Here is a 15,471-nt window from a genome sequence, read left to right on the forward strand (position 1 = left end):
ACTGAGAGAGAGAGAGCGAAAGGAATTTAATAAGTAAGGGATAATGTACAGTTAGACGGTCATTACGGCAAATTGTAAAGGGTTTTGTATCGCCCTGAAGGGGTTTTGACTGTCTGAGCATTATTACACGGCTACTTACCAAATAAATAAAAGACTAGATATGAAATTTTGATTGGAGTTGAAATGATTTTATTATGTGTGAGTTATTAGAGATGTAAAACTAGCACAGCTGCTATATGTCTTAAACTATGGTTAATATATATCTGATATACAGTACATTCCACATTAGTGCAGATCCAGCGGTGACCTCAGTAGCAATCGCTGTGTAATATTAGCTATAAAAGGGTTTATTGAACGCAAGACAGAGAGGACAGTAAGCTAAGAGGGGTGGAGTATGAGAGAACCAACAACCTAAAGGAGGGATATGACAGGACTAAGCGAGAGGCCCCCTGGTTTTAAATCCTCTATGTGCCGTAAGGCGCAGTGACCCAGAACAAGTCGCTTTACCTCCACGTGATTCCAGCCAGTCAAGCATAAAGCAGGCCCACTGGCACCAGCCATGAAGCTTTACCGGCATCACCCCTAGAGTCACGGATCTTCATTACTGAAAATTGGTTGTCTTTCTCCACTTCCTTCCACAGGACTGTGAACTTTCTCAGTGCCCTGTGACACATCCTGTTGCCCCAGAGACTAAAGCGATGTCATATCCTGGTCTTAAAACACAGTGGCGCTTTGGATCATGGACACCGGTAAATCACTGATGTTATAGTATATTCATGTATGCCAATGGTTAGACTCTGTTTACTGCACTGTGCACATTGGTGATCCACACTGTGTAAATGTTGTTCTTTACAACAGTGTAGCGCCACCTGTGGAAAGGGAAGCCGTATGCGGTACGTCAGTTGCCGTGACCAGCAGGGTGGAGTGGCAGAGGAATCAGCCTGCTCTCATCTTCCAAAACCACCGGCCAAGGAGGTGTGCTCCATAGTGGCGTGTGGACAGTGGAAGGTCCAGGAATGGACTGCGGTAAGTACATATCTCTTAAAGGGACAGTCCATCCAAAAATACAATTTCTGTCATCATTTACTCACTCTCGATGTTGTTACAAATTTGTATAAAATTCTGATGAACACAGAGAAATATATTTGGAAGAATGCTTGTAACCAAACAGTTCTTGGCCACCATTGATTACCATAGTAGGAAAAACTACAATGGTAGTCAAAAGTGCCCCAGAACTGTTTGCTTTCCTACGTTCTTCGAAATATCTTCTTTTGTGTTCAATAGAACAAAGAAATTTATAAAGGAATTTTTCTACTATGGTAGACAATTGTGGCCAAGAACTGTTTGGTTACAAGCATTTCTCTGTGTTCATCAGATGAAAGACATTTATACAGATTTGGAACAACTTGTGGGTGAGGAAAGATGACAGAATGTTTACTTTTGCGTGAACTGTTCCTTTACAACTCAATTGTGACATTTGTAGGCTTCTAGTGACACCAAACAGAACTGGAAAAAGTATGATTTTCCAAAAAATTGTAATTAGCACCCCTCCCCCCCCTTCAATCATTGGCTCAAAATGTGTGCCATTGGTGAAGCCAGTATTGCTGGTTTGCATGCTTGATCACACACATTTTTAGAAATGTTGAAAGCTGTTTGCATATTGTAACTTCAAATGACAGTTGAAAATGTTTTAACATCAAATATACACACTTCAACTTTAAAGCTAGATAAACTCCCACACAACAAACTAGCTTTATATTTAATAGTTCTGCTTGTGTTTCACATAGGTTTGTGAAGGGAAGGGCTGATGTCAAAATCAATAGAAAATACCTAGAGAAACAGTTTACACTCACTTTCTTTATTTTTGAGTAACTGGATTGCTTTGGTCATTGATCTCCGGCTTCTGTGGGTTTATAATTGAGACAAACCAGTAAATCTGCAACACACAATTTTTAATATTTCGTAACACATATTGCAAAATCTAAAAAGATCAAATCGTCTAAATGAAGTGGACTGTTTAACTATTCTTGGAAAACTAGAAGAAATTCTTAAGTTGTTATGCAGTTGTGTTTTCTCTATAATCAAATGTGTGTGTGTGTTTCTGTGTTTGCAGTGCTCTGTATCCTGTGGTCATGGTAAAACTACACGGCAAGTCGTGTGTGTGAACTTCAACGATCAAGTTGCGGAAACGAGTGAGTGTGACATGGATGATCGGCCAGCCACAGAGCAGGAGTGTGCCATGCCTCTGTGTCCATCTCGCCCCAGTGACCACGGTGGCATTTCGCCTAACCCTGATTCCCGAAAGAAGTTTATTCCCACCGGACGAGCTGATCGTAACAGAGCTGACAGACACTGGTCGCATCAGTGGAGGACTGGACCGTGGGGGGCAGTAAGTATCACAAAACATCTGATTGACATTTGAGTGACATATAAGGTTTTACTGTTAATACTACATCATGAAGTGCACGATTGACAGTGACCAATTGTGGTATCATTTTATAAGAAGTTTGAGGCAGGGTTATAGCTACAGGCTAGAATGAAAAAAATATTTATGGCTGATATTAACCAGGCATTTCCGGTTTCAGATAAATGATATCTGTGCTTTAAATACTCTATAGAATTCAAAGAATAGATTTATAAGTATTCATTGTGCCATTTTTGGTGTGCTTCCTCTTCATCTTAAAGTAGCTTTTAATAGACAGTTTAAAGAAGCGGCATGTGGAGATTTAAGCGGCATCTAGCGGTGAGGTTGTGAATTGCAACCAATGGCTAACTCCACCGTTCCCCCCTCACTTTCGAAGCACTACGGTGGCTGTCACAAGACAAAGATGTCGTCGCTTTTTTTCTGAAGGAGATAACGTATTTACAAAACGCGCTCTGTAGAGTAGTTTGTCCGTTTAGGGCTGCTGTTGAAACAACTAGGCGAATTACATGCAAGGGTACCCACGGTGTATGTAGATTGAAATAGCTCATTCTAAGATAATAAGATAATAAAAACTTAACGCTTTATTATGTAAGGTACACCTCTGAACACATAATAATGTAGATTATATTGCATTTCTGTCAATAGATCCTCCAAATAATTACACACTGGACCTTTAAAAAGTGCTGTTTTATTGCCGTGTTTAATTTCTTTCCTCATTGAAGCAATCAGTTTTAATCAGCGCATTGACATATATTTATAGTAGTAAGTTAATTGTGTGTGAAAATATTCAATGAAAACTTCCCCTTGCAGACTGAATGTGTGGTCCTTCTCTCCTAATCTGGTTTGTGTTCCCCTTTTGCACCTCTCAGTGCTCGAGTACCTGTGCCGGAGGATTTCAGAGGCGTGTGGTGGTGTGCCAGGATGAAAATGGTTATCCTGCCAGCAGCTGCGATGAAAGCACACAGCCCATAGAGCAGCGCTCCTGTGAATCCGGCCCTTGTCCTCAGTGGTTTTATGGCAGCTGGGGTGAGGTAAGATTCACCGAAAATATATAGACCAAAGTCTATAAACAGCTGCTTGGATTCAAATCTGATTTGAATATGATTCGAACCTCATTTGTATTTAATATGAATGAATCTCTCTTAAACGCCCTCCACATATTTGTGTCGCCCTTTTACAAAAACGGCACTTTAAGCATTTTGTAAACTGTTTGATGATGAGACACAGCATCCTTCCATCTTCTACCTGTTCTTTTTTCTCACCGTTACACCGTTTCTGTCGCCCCAGTGTTTGAAGACCTGCGGAGGAGGGATAAAAACTCGCTTGGTTGCTTGTCAGCGGCCCAACGGGGAGCGCTTTAACGATCTGAGCTGTGAAATTCTTGACAAACCACCGGACCGAGAGCAGTGCAATACTCAGCCCTGCTCCGTTAACCCTCACTGGAGCACAGACCAATGGAGCTCGGTACGCTCGTAACTATTTTAACTTTCTTCCCTTCCTACGATCTCATTCTCACACCAAAGTTTCTTTACTCTCGAGACACGAGGAAAACAAACTGAAACTCATCTTTGAGTAAGCAAATAGCCGCTTTTAATGTTCGCTGCTTGTTGCACATGCAGTTAAACATTGTTTTATGGTCCCAAACTGAAAAAGAGAGCATCTCTGGGGTCGATGTGTTTATATTTAAATGCTGTTTCGTTTTTTTGTGTTTGTTTTATGTTAGGTTTCCCGTGCCCATAGGCACTCCTTGTTAAAACATTACAGTTGTATAATGTATTCGGAATACATGGAAAGAAAAGCCGCGTGTTCACTGCAGATTTTAAACAACTGACTGAAGGCAGTTAACTTTATTTTTTCAAAAATATTTCTGTATTTTTTTATAGTCTCCATAATTCAATTCTAATGAAAAATGCTTTTTTTTAAACCATACCTCAAGCGAACCTCAGCTAGCCATTGACCTATTACATTTGCGATGGTGCTTTTTCAGTACAAGGGAGATTATGTGAAAATCTGTCAATAGTTGCTATATTTTTGTATATTTAAGGTAAATTAGAAAAGTATTTTGAAGTAAATATAAAAATGATGATGTAATCTGAAATCAAATGTAGTTTTGTTTATGTTGTTTGTGCTGCAATTTGACTATTTTCTAGGTTATTTACAATCAGTGTTAGTTTAACAATGTGTCTAATTTTTTCAAACAACAAAAAACATGTTGTCCAGTGTACAAGGTTCCTCACTAGATTTCCCTAACACCGTGTCTACACCAGACGCGACCGACACGACAAAAGACATTAGAAATGCATTATAATTTGAAATTTTGTCCACACTGGATGCGGTGCGACGTGACAAACCCCTTAAGAACGGTCGCTTCTGGTGTAGACACGGTGTAAAACCCAGGGAAGGCCAGTTTTTGAAGCTTGCTTATTGGCCAGTTACTTGTGTCTACCTCATTTTGAATGAAAAGCTTCACATTGTTCTTCCATCCACTTTATATTATGTATAGGGATAATAAATGCAAAAATATTTCATATTCACATGCAACCATTTATTGCTTAAATGTTTCTCTATGGTCTCTCATGGATATCATAGAGCAGGGACTGGCAACCTTAAAGGATAAAATAAACATATTGGGCATGATATCATGATAACATATTTGGCAAAGAAAATCATCCATGTCTACTAACAGTATGTATGTGATTTATAATATAAATGAAAGGTTGCTCATCCCTGCATTTATAACCCAATCTGAATATACATATCAATTCAAATGTGTGTTGTCCAAAGACGCCATGGTGCTGTAGTTATGTCTATGGTGTTAGTTCCCTTTTTATGACATGGTCTGTTACTTTCAACAGGCTGAAAGTTAAGTGATTTGATTTCAATGGCAGTAATAATGAAGCATTTCTGTATATTCTTGTAAGTATTTGTATTTATTTCTGCTGTCAGACATTGGTTTTATTTGTACACGATCACAATGGGCAAATTAAACAGTTGCATGGTTTTGTTTGTCAAAATACTGTCCTTTTTATTGTCAATATTGACAAAGAAGGTACAGTGTTACTGAGTTTAATACCTGTTTTAAATGGACTCAGAGCTAGTTATTCTGCTGCTTTTTTCTTTGTGTGAACGAGGCGTCTGTATTATTCTTGTAATGATCCATGGACGAAGGTTTATATTGATGCTCACTCGCCTCAATACCTGTTGAAGTGCAGTACCACTGTCTGTTTCCTTTCGGTCACCACAGGATATTCAGCAGCCCTGATGATGGTGCCATGGTGACAGTCAAGCGAGTGAGCATACGTCACTCTAACAATGGCAAGGCCTTGGGGGTCAGGGTCAGTCTTTGATCTGTGGGAGGGCCTTTAGCAGCCTTTCCAGCTCATCTAATCAGAATGGACATGCTTCTCAGAAAGAGCTTTATTCTTATGGGAAAAATGAACGGTAAAAGCTAAAGCCCCCAGATTATAGTGGCTACTGTGGCCTGGATATCGCCGGTGATACTTGGGAGTACTTGCATTGGAATGTAGCGAGGCACATGGCCAAGAGCATTGCCGTGCCTAGACTGATAGTTTGTGGCAACAATTTAAAAGAAGAACAAGGCAACTGTGCATGATCCAAAAAGCCAAAACCATTTTTCTTTTCTTTTTGAGTGATCAATGAAGAACAGAGACACTACAATCACACTTGACTGTACTGATCGCATACAGATGTCATGGATTTGTCCTGTGTATTTTTTTATTTTAAAATGTTTCATCATTGTCATCTTGGATGAAATATGCAGCTGGTTTTGTTCATTTAAAACAAATGTATGTCCAAGCATATGTTTATCATCTGTATTTTTATTTTTCTATTGTCAGTTTGATGGAATTGTTAAACCGTTCACTCTTGAGAGTGAGTTCATGCATTTTTAAGGTCGGTGGGTGGTTTTGCATGAAAAAATGACCCTCCATTGAAATAATTTTGTGTAGCCGTTGTTATTTTAGTTGGTAATTTCAGCACATTAAATCACCAGTGCTTTAATTTAACAAGGTACACAAACTCTGAGCTATGATTTATAATACAGCACAGCACGCTTTTCTCATTCAGCCATGATAAAAATAAACTTCTTGCCACAGTAAACAAACAGAACAAAGCAGATTGATATGCCCCAAATATGCATGTGTGTTATTACTGTGTAGAAAAAATGTATTAGTGTTGTATCACTTATTAAATGTAAATAATAGCATTACTCATGATTCATTTAGATGTAAAGAAAGAAGGTGCCAAGATTGTTAGAGTGACTAATGTTTAATGGTGCTGTATACTAAAAGTAGTAATAAGGGGTACAGGGGCTTGTGTAAAATCAAATTCCGAGAAATACCTTCCTGACTAAAAGTTAAATAGACTGACCAGTTATATACACACCAACATAAAAAACATGTACACATCTGTGATCACATTGCATATGCAAGGCATCTGTATGCTTAACTGAGAAGTCTGGCACATTTTACACTTATTCTCACACAAAGTGTGTGTATGACTTATAATAAAACAATATAGGACTTTAATTGGTTTATTAAAGTGTATGATTTAAACAATGGTACATGAAGGTGTTGTTTTGAAACTGAATGTATGTTTTCTGTTATTTTGCTGCAGTTGTATATGTTTTTGTAATACATTTTGTATCATATGTATTATTTGAACCACTTGTGTATATTGGTACTGTAATTATTTATAACAAAAAATATATTGACATGAAATTTTAAATGTAAAGATGGTTTTTTGTTCCGGTTTCAAACTTCAACCTAAATACACCCATACACACATTGCTCTAGACTCTTTTGAAAGGTATCCACAGGACCGCATTATCCAGTTGGGGAGTTCCTGCTCTCTTAGTTCCTGTATTCCATGTATGCATGCTGGGAAATGCACTCGTTCAACCTCAGACTTGTCGCCTCATATTTATCCTCTCCCAACCAAGCCCTTTGATTATCCATTCCTCTCCCATCCTGGGGCCCAAGCCTCTCTCTCTCCTCTCCCTTCAGCTCCTCTAAAGTGCTGAGCAAGACAGAGGTTTAAATCATCTTGCACTTCGTAAACCTGTAGAGAGAAATGCTTAACAAACACATTCGGCCACCACCATTTTTTTATGATTCTGAGACACATTATTTCTGTTGTCTTTATAAACATAAATAAACTATATCTCAGCCTACATAATTTATTATAATGAGTTATCTGAGTATAAATGATTATATGCTGCACTAATATCATGCATTATTTTATTGTATTGTGAATGTCCCAGTAAACTTTTGTGTAAATATAATTTATGATTATTAGTTATTGCCAGAGGATCCCAGAGAAAGAGTTTTAAATATATATATATATATATATATAATAAAGTATATAACATTGCCCTTACTTTACACATTTGAACTTTTTCCTGAAACTGCGCACAAACTTAAAAGCCAAAATCTGTTGGTGGTGGTTGTGGCTTGCCTTTATCAAGTGTTGAACTTTGCTTTATCCCATTTCTCGCAGTGCTCTGCCTCCTGTGGAAGAGGATTCAAGTACCGTAATGTGACGTGCGTCAGTCAGTCGCGCCAGCCAATCCCAGAGGAGAACTGTTTGCACCTGCCCTTCCCACAGAGGCAAAAGCGCTGCAGAGGTGGGAGGTGCCCCAAGTGGAAGACAGCAAGCTGGGGGGAGGTAAAACTTGCCTATGGAATAAACCTTATTCATACACAACCATACAAGCGTTTTTTTTAACAATTAACAGTTACACAACAGTGCAAATCACTAAACAGTCTATGGTATTTTCTTGTCCTGTTCCTGGTAGCCAGAATCGAGATTCCTTCTAATAACAACATAAATGTGTATCAGAACAGAGCATGGTAGATATTAAGGCTAAAGCTAATGCTCTTTGCAGAATGCTATATCAGAGGAGCCTAATGTTTAAACAGATGAACATTTACATATACTGTGTTTTTTTATATATATTTCAATTCTCCTTCTATTTTAAAAGTGTTTACTCACCAAAACATTTTTGTTATATATTTAATGTAATTAAATGTTAAATCTACTTCTCGATTTATTTCTGTATTTGGCAGTGGGACACAAAATGCACTCTTGACAGTTGTTTCATTACGACGGATGGACTGGTGATTGTGTTTTGTGCAATTAGACAAACCGAGCAAACGTTTGTAATATTGACAGCAATAATCTTAACAGCGAGTCTGTGTTATGAAAACCATTCAAATTGTTCACATACCAATTAATTGGAAATATGATATTTAAAACGTTTAATCCAATGTAATGAGAAGCAAGATAGATAGAAACTAAAATGATTTAGAACTCCAAATTGTCCTTGAGGACAGAACAGTTCCACTTATTAAAGAATCACCCAAAAACACGAAAAAAGTAACTTACCTGTGTTATTGTCTGTAGTGTTCGTCGTCATGTGGAAATGGTCGGCAGCATCGAGAGGTCTCTTGTGAAATTGGTGATGAGCGCACAACGCAGGAGTCTGAATGTTCCCGGCTCCCCCGCCCGCCCTCTACCCAGCCCTGTCGAGTCGCTGACTGTGTCTCCCACTACAGGTGGAGCGAGGGGGACTGGCAAGAGGTGAATATGTGAGAAGAGAGAAAAGTGAGAAAATGTAATGTTAACTAATTGAGCAAATGTGTGTTCAGGAGCAGCAGCAAGCATGCGAGAATAAGAATGCTTGGTAAAGCATGGCATGCTTTCTGATATAGCTAGATTACTAGATTATTGCAATGTAGGGTATTAGAGAAAAAGATGTAGGAACAGTTGAATATGGAGCCAGAGCCCCTTTTGGGAACACCAATAGAACTTTAATACAATATAGCATACAATCACACTAGACAAACTACACAACGCTTAAGTGTCACACAAAACCAATTGAGGGTTAATTGCTTTTGAAAAAAAAAATCTCACCCTCTTCTGGCAGAGGTCTGTTTGCCTGTGACAAACCATGCAAAAATGAATAGGTGTGACCTGAATTAGAAACATTTTACCCTGTGAACACTAAACATTCATTAAAAACTGACTTTTGTGCCCTCTTATTAGTCATCAAATTGTAGAACTCCTGAAAAATATTTGGTCACAGAATCACTCTGGATAGTTATTGGCATTTGCTATATGTGGCTTTGTATTTAGCATAAGAAAGAGCTCACTAGTCAATGCCAAGACCACAGGAATCTGTCTGCTGCTTTTGTCAGAGATACTTTCAAACACGTTGAATGTTGTCGGAGAGTCGGCATGGCCATTAACACAGTGGGGAGAGTTGAGCCGCTGTGGCTGTTGATGCCTACCCGCTAAAAGACACAGCCAATTCCTTATGACTCCTAAACAACAATTTAGATGAGGTTTATGACTAAGAGCACATATAACTAAATTATGTGCTCATGAAAGCTAAAAGGACTAATGTTTTTTTAATCATTTGCAAAACACTTTTCTATAGCCGTTTTACATTGGGTCAATCACTTTTCAAATCTAGAGCTAAGATTTTCAACTTCTAAGAAATTTCTCACAGGATTCCATCGCTTTTAACTCTGGGTTATGTAGATGGTTTAAACTGCGACTACATAGACAAATGTTATGTGGCCCAAACTTAACTTCCGGTAGACCTCTGCAAAAATGAATAACTGATAATATTATATTGCTTATTGCTTCCTGAACTCTTTGTAAGTCGCTTTGGATAAAAGCGTCTGCTAAATGTAAATGTGTGATAAAGTACTTTGAATTTTATTCAATACAATTGATATACAATAATATTAATATAAAATTAAATATAAAATAAATAGTTATATATAACCAAACACAGACTGAAAGTTAACTTCGGGCCAGGCGTGTGCGTCTGATGAAACAGTCTAGTTCTGATCTAACAGTGCTTACTTAATGAAATATGTGTATGCTTATACAGAAACTTGTGCTGTGTTTAGTTTCAGTATAGTAGTGTTGGGACAACCAGGGACACGACAGGACATAACCTATACAGTACATCCAGCTCAGTGGTGTAGTCCTCACGCTAAACCTAGATTTTGTGTTAATGAAACATTTTAAGTGGTTTATTTATAGTTTTTCAAAAAACGTTGTCACTGGTAAATCTAATTAGTTGTTTGCATTATTGAGACAAAATATGAAGTGCAATGATCATGTTAAGCAAAGAAAACTCAGTATGTTATGTTTTTATAAGGGAGGGGAGGGGCCTGGTGTTGTTGACGGTGAGACGAGTGGTTAGTGTGATCTGGTCCATTCTGCGCGCCAAATGCGGATTTTTGAAGCAACGTGAATCGGTGAGTATGTAAAATTTTATCGTAAATAGTCTTATCTGTAACGTTAGTGATTACCTATAGTCCCGTTGGCTGAACGTCTGATGCATAAGGCACACTTTTCTGGAAACACTTCAGCACGTTCGAAGTCGTCATCTGATTGGTTGAATATCACAGGATTTCCCGGAGACGTGTGTGTCGCTTTCTTTAACGGTCCGCATGGAAACAGCACAAAGCCGTCTTACCTAAGAAGTAAGCTGTTGTGTTTACAACGGTTGCTATAAGAATTCATCACGATCGACTAAACGCTTAATTCTTAAAAGTAAGTGAGGTTCACGGCATAAACCTATAATCATATGGCTGCTGTTAACTTTTGAGACGTTTGTGAATGTCCAATGAAACGTGATTGGTTGCTTTACCTGTCAGTCATATGGCCTCTTGGGGCGGGCCTTGCCAAAGAAAGCGGCGATAAGTTCCAGAACTTCAGTATGAAGGTCTGGCTACACGAGACTAGTGATTACCCAAAATTCAAACCAATGTTAGTCGATCTCTAAAATGTTAATCCCAGTTTAGCTACATTTGTATTTCGTTGGTTGTTTTTCCTCTCAGTTCATATCAGTACATATACATGTGTTTATGTAATGTAAATAGGGTAACCGTTCAAAACTTTGCTTCATAAAGTTTCACATAAGTGATATTTTTGCTTTATTTATAGTAGTAAGTGAACTGTGCAAAAGCACTTATGCTCTGTTTTCACAGGCTGTATAAGATGCAGTGGAACATATTGAATGGCAGTCAGTTTAATGCTAGGTAATCTACAATCAAAATACATCAAGCGTTGATCAACACAGTTATCATCTTATTGAGATCTTTGATCTAAAAGAGGAAATGTTGGACAGCTGTTGACACAACTTTTAAAACAAACCAGGGTTGGGCCATATGCCTTATACACTTGCATTGTTTGAAAAGGTCACAATAAGTGATACTATATCGTTTGTCTAATACAATCAAATTTGTGCTTTGTAACATTTTTTCCCCTTAATTTTACTACACAACAGAATCAAGAGCCAGCAGCTATTAGGCGTGTGCTTAGAGGGCTCCTAATTGTCCTTGGTGACAACAACACAGACATCTTTAAAGTAAGTAACTTATTTTCTCAATGGTACCTGTTTATCTTCAGAATACAATTAAAGTTTTTTTTTTCAATAAAACCTGAAACATTTCTGTCCCTTCATTAAAAGTCCAAGTAAGCTTAACTTAAAGATTTAAAAAAGTATTTTGAAGAGATACAATGGTTTGATAACTTTGAATGGAGGGACAGAACCCTCAGTTTTTATATCTTTAATTTTGTTTTAAAGATAAAGATAAGCCTTATGGGTTTGGAATGACATGAAGGTAAGTAAATGACTAAATTAACATTTTTGGATGAGCTAAACACTTACTCCAGCAGTCATTACCAAATTCACACATTCTGTCTGTGTCAGCAAGACTATTTTTTGAACATTATTGACGGCTATTTAATAAAAATGTCTTGAATGTGATTTGTTTTTAGGACTTTCACCACTGAATTTGGAATCCTCTTTGCGGAGCAGGAGGGTGTTGTGTTCTCATCTTCCCTTCCTCTGAATCCAGCCTCAATTAAGATCATCATTGATGAAATGCATTAAAGACTTGCCAAAAGCTGTATGCATTCTCTTTGGACATGCATTATGGACTGCATCTCAACTACTCTCAAGCTTAAAGTTTTCAAGGCTTGCCTCAAGTTTTAATGCTTATCCAGTTTTTAATGTGTGTCTATGTTTGCTTATACAACATTTTTTTTTACTTGTTTTTTGGTTGACAGGTTGAATGCTACCTGTTTTGTCAGCAATGGAACATTGAATTGAAACATTGAATTGTTTTTATTGTTTAATGTCTTATAATTGCTAAATTAGCTTTATTGTTTAATAATAAGAAATAACTTAAATATAACATTAATCATAATAGTTAGTTATAATAGAACTTGATAATTGTTTTATGAAATATACACTTAAAAACATTGGTAACATGAACTAATGATTTTCAGTAAAGACTAATGCAAACTTAATTTGTCTTTTGCACCCATTTAAGGCTCTATGTTAATACAACTTAACCTGTTTAGTTTCATCCTGTGTAAAAACTTTTCTAGTATAGTCAACTAATTTGGGTAACAAAGTGTAACAAAAAAAGTAGTGTAGGGGAGCTCGGGGCACAAAGTGACACGGATGCTTTTCATAGTTACACAGGGTCGAGCGATTTGTGCTTTCGGTCTTTTTCTCTCATTGCTAGATGGTGATCATCTGTGAATCTTTAAAAAGTTTTGATGTATTTTCATGGAGATATTGGACAAAGAGTGTTTTGGCAGCATGAAAGTACATTTCCTCATAATTTGTTTTTTTAGATTTATCATTTGGCTGTGTAAATCACCAAATCCAACCTTATATTATCCTAATCACTGTCTTGTTGCCCACACAAAGCACCATATTGAAACATGTCAGTCAGTCCTAGCAACTGTTAAATAGGCTTCTAAAAAATGTTTACACAGTGGGGTTTGTTGTAACACAGTGTTACAATTAATCCAAATGTGTGAAAATGTATACAAAATAATGAGATTAAAACAATGCATCAAAATCAAAACTGAAATTATATTATTAGCAAGAGTAATTGACAAGTATTATTTTTTGTTATGATACTGATACTGCTGGATCAGTGGTGTAGTCGGGGCCATAAGCACGTACAGTCATGGCCAAAAGTTTTGAGAATGACACAAATATTAATTTTCACAAAAGTCTGCTGCCTCAGTTTTTATGATGGCGAATTGCATATTCTCCAGAATGTTATGAAGAGTGATCGGATGAATTGAATTTTATTGTGAAGCGCCTCTTTGCCATGAAAATGAACTTAGTCCAAAAAAAACATGTACAGGTTCCATTTCAACCCTGCCACAAAAAGACCAGCTGACATCATGTCAGTGACTCTCTGGTTAACACAGGTGAGAGTGTTGATGAGGACAAGGCTGGAGGTCACTCTGTAATGCTGATTGAATAAGAATAACAGACTGGAAGCTTTAAAAGGAGGGTGGTGCTGGAAATCATTCTTCTTCCTCTGTTAACCATGGTTACCTGCAAGGAAACATGTGCAGTCATCATTGCTTTGCACAAAAAGGGATTCACAGGTAAGGCTATTGCTGCTAGTAAGATTGCACCTACATCAACCATTTATCGGATCATCAGAAACTTCAAGGAGAGAGGTTCAATTGTTGTGAAGAAGGCTTCAGGGTGCCCAAAAAAGTCCAGCAAGCGCCAGGATCGTCTTCTATAGTTGATTCAGCTGCGAGATAGGGGCACCAGTGCAGAGCTTGCTCAGGAATGGCAGCAGGCAGGTGTGAGTGCATCTGCACGCACAGTGAGGCCAAGACTTTTTGAGGATGGCCTGGTGTCAAGAAGGGCAGCAAAGAAGCCACTTCTCTCTAGGAAAAACATCAGGGACAGACTGATATTTTGCCAAAGGTACAGGGATTGGACTGCTGAGGACTGGGGTAAAGTCATTTTCTCTGATGAATCCCTTTTCCAATTGTTTAGGGCATCCGGAAAAAAGATTGTCCGGAGAAGAAAAGGTGAGCGCTGCAATTAGTCCTGTGTCATGCCAACAGTAAAGCATCCGGAGACCATTCATGTGTGGGGTTGCTTCTCAGCCAAGGGAGTGGGCTCACACACAATTTTGCCTAAGAACACAGCCATGAACAAAGAATGGTACAAAAACATCCTCAGAGAGCAACTTCTCCCAACCATCCAAGAACAGTTTGGTGATGAACAATGCCTTTTCCAGCGTAATGGAGCACCTTGCCATAAGGCAAATGTAATAACTAAGTGGCTCGGGGACCAAAACATCAACATTTTGGGTCCATTGCCAGGAAACTCCCCCGACCTTAATCCCATTGAGAATTTTGGTCAATCCTCAAGCACAACAAAAACCTACAAATTCTGGCAAACTCCAAGCGTTGATTATGGAAGAATGGGCTACCATCAGTGAGGATGTGGCCCAGAAGTTGATTGACAGCATGCCCGGGAGAATTGCAGAGGTCTTGAAAAAGAAGGGTCAACACTGCAAATATTGAGTCTTTGCGTAAACTTAATGTAATTGTCAATAAAAGCCTTTGACACTTATGAAATGCTTGTAATTATACTTCAGTATACCATAGTAACATCTGACAAAAACATATAAAAATCACTGAAGCAGTAGACTTGGTGAAAATTTATATTTGTGTCATTCTCAGAACTTTTGGCCACGACTGTATACTCCTGCTTCGACTTCTGAAGATTTAGCATATACCCACTTGTTTTGCTGCTTAAAACGTCTCCAAGCTGCTTTTGTGGTTGCGTTTCCTTTAACTTTAAAGCTTTTTTCTTGTTTTGTTTTTACACACGCGATTCTTTCATTCAGTTAGTGCATTTCTTAAAAAATACACAAACATTCCCGCGGCCCCGCCTCCTACAACCGTGTCATCATCAGTGTTGGCAACTTGGCACCGCGCCAGTGAGAAATTCGTCCTTGCTGGGTTCCCATATATATGTATATGTATATATGTGTATATATATATATGTGTATATGTATATATATATACGTATATATATATATACGTATATGTATATATATATATATATATATATATATATACGTATATGTATATATATATACATATATATATATATATACGTATATGTATATATATATACACGTATATGTATATACATATGT

At 37.8% G+C, this 15,471-nt stretch overlaps 1 protein-coding gene across 1 annotated transcript in view; it reads left to right on the forward strand.

Annotated features, from left to right (window-relative positions):
* The window catches only part of adamts9 (ADAM metallopeptidase with thrombospondin type 1 motif, 9), a 51,809-nt gene extending 39,038 nt beyond the window's left edge, over window positions 1-12,771 (forward strand). Inside the window, exons 28-36 of the mRNA XM_057361941.1 lie at window positions 642-749; window positions 859-1,026; window positions 2,114-2,389; window positions 3,295-3,456; window positions 3,713-3,889; window positions 7,943-8,110; window positions 8,849-9,025; window positions 11,754-11,834; window positions 12,248-12,771. Coding sequence (XP_057217924.1) covers window positions 642-749; window positions 859-1,026; window positions 2,114-2,389; window positions 3,295-3,456; window positions 3,713-3,889; window positions 7,943-8,110; window positions 8,849-9,025; window positions 11,754-11,834; window positions 12,248-12,262 — 1,332 coding nt within the window. The 3' untranslated portion in view covers window positions 12,263-12,771. The remainder of the gene's footprint in view (window positions 1-641; window positions 750-858; window positions 1,027-2,113; window positions 2,390-3,294; window positions 3,457-3,712; window positions 3,890-7,942; window positions 8,111-8,848; window positions 9,026-11,753; window positions 11,835-12,247) is intronic.
* The last annotated feature ends 2,700 nt before the right edge of the window (window positions 12,772-15,471 follow it).

This window comes from Triplophysa rosa, linkage group LG20, assembly GCF_024868665.1.
Source record: "Triplophysa rosa linkage group LG20, Trosa_1v2, whole genome shotgun sequence".
In the NCBI taxonomy this organism is placed as follows: domain Eukaryota; kingdom Metazoa; phylum Chordata; class Actinopteri; order Cypriniformes; family Nemacheilidae; genus Triplophysa; species Triplophysa rosa.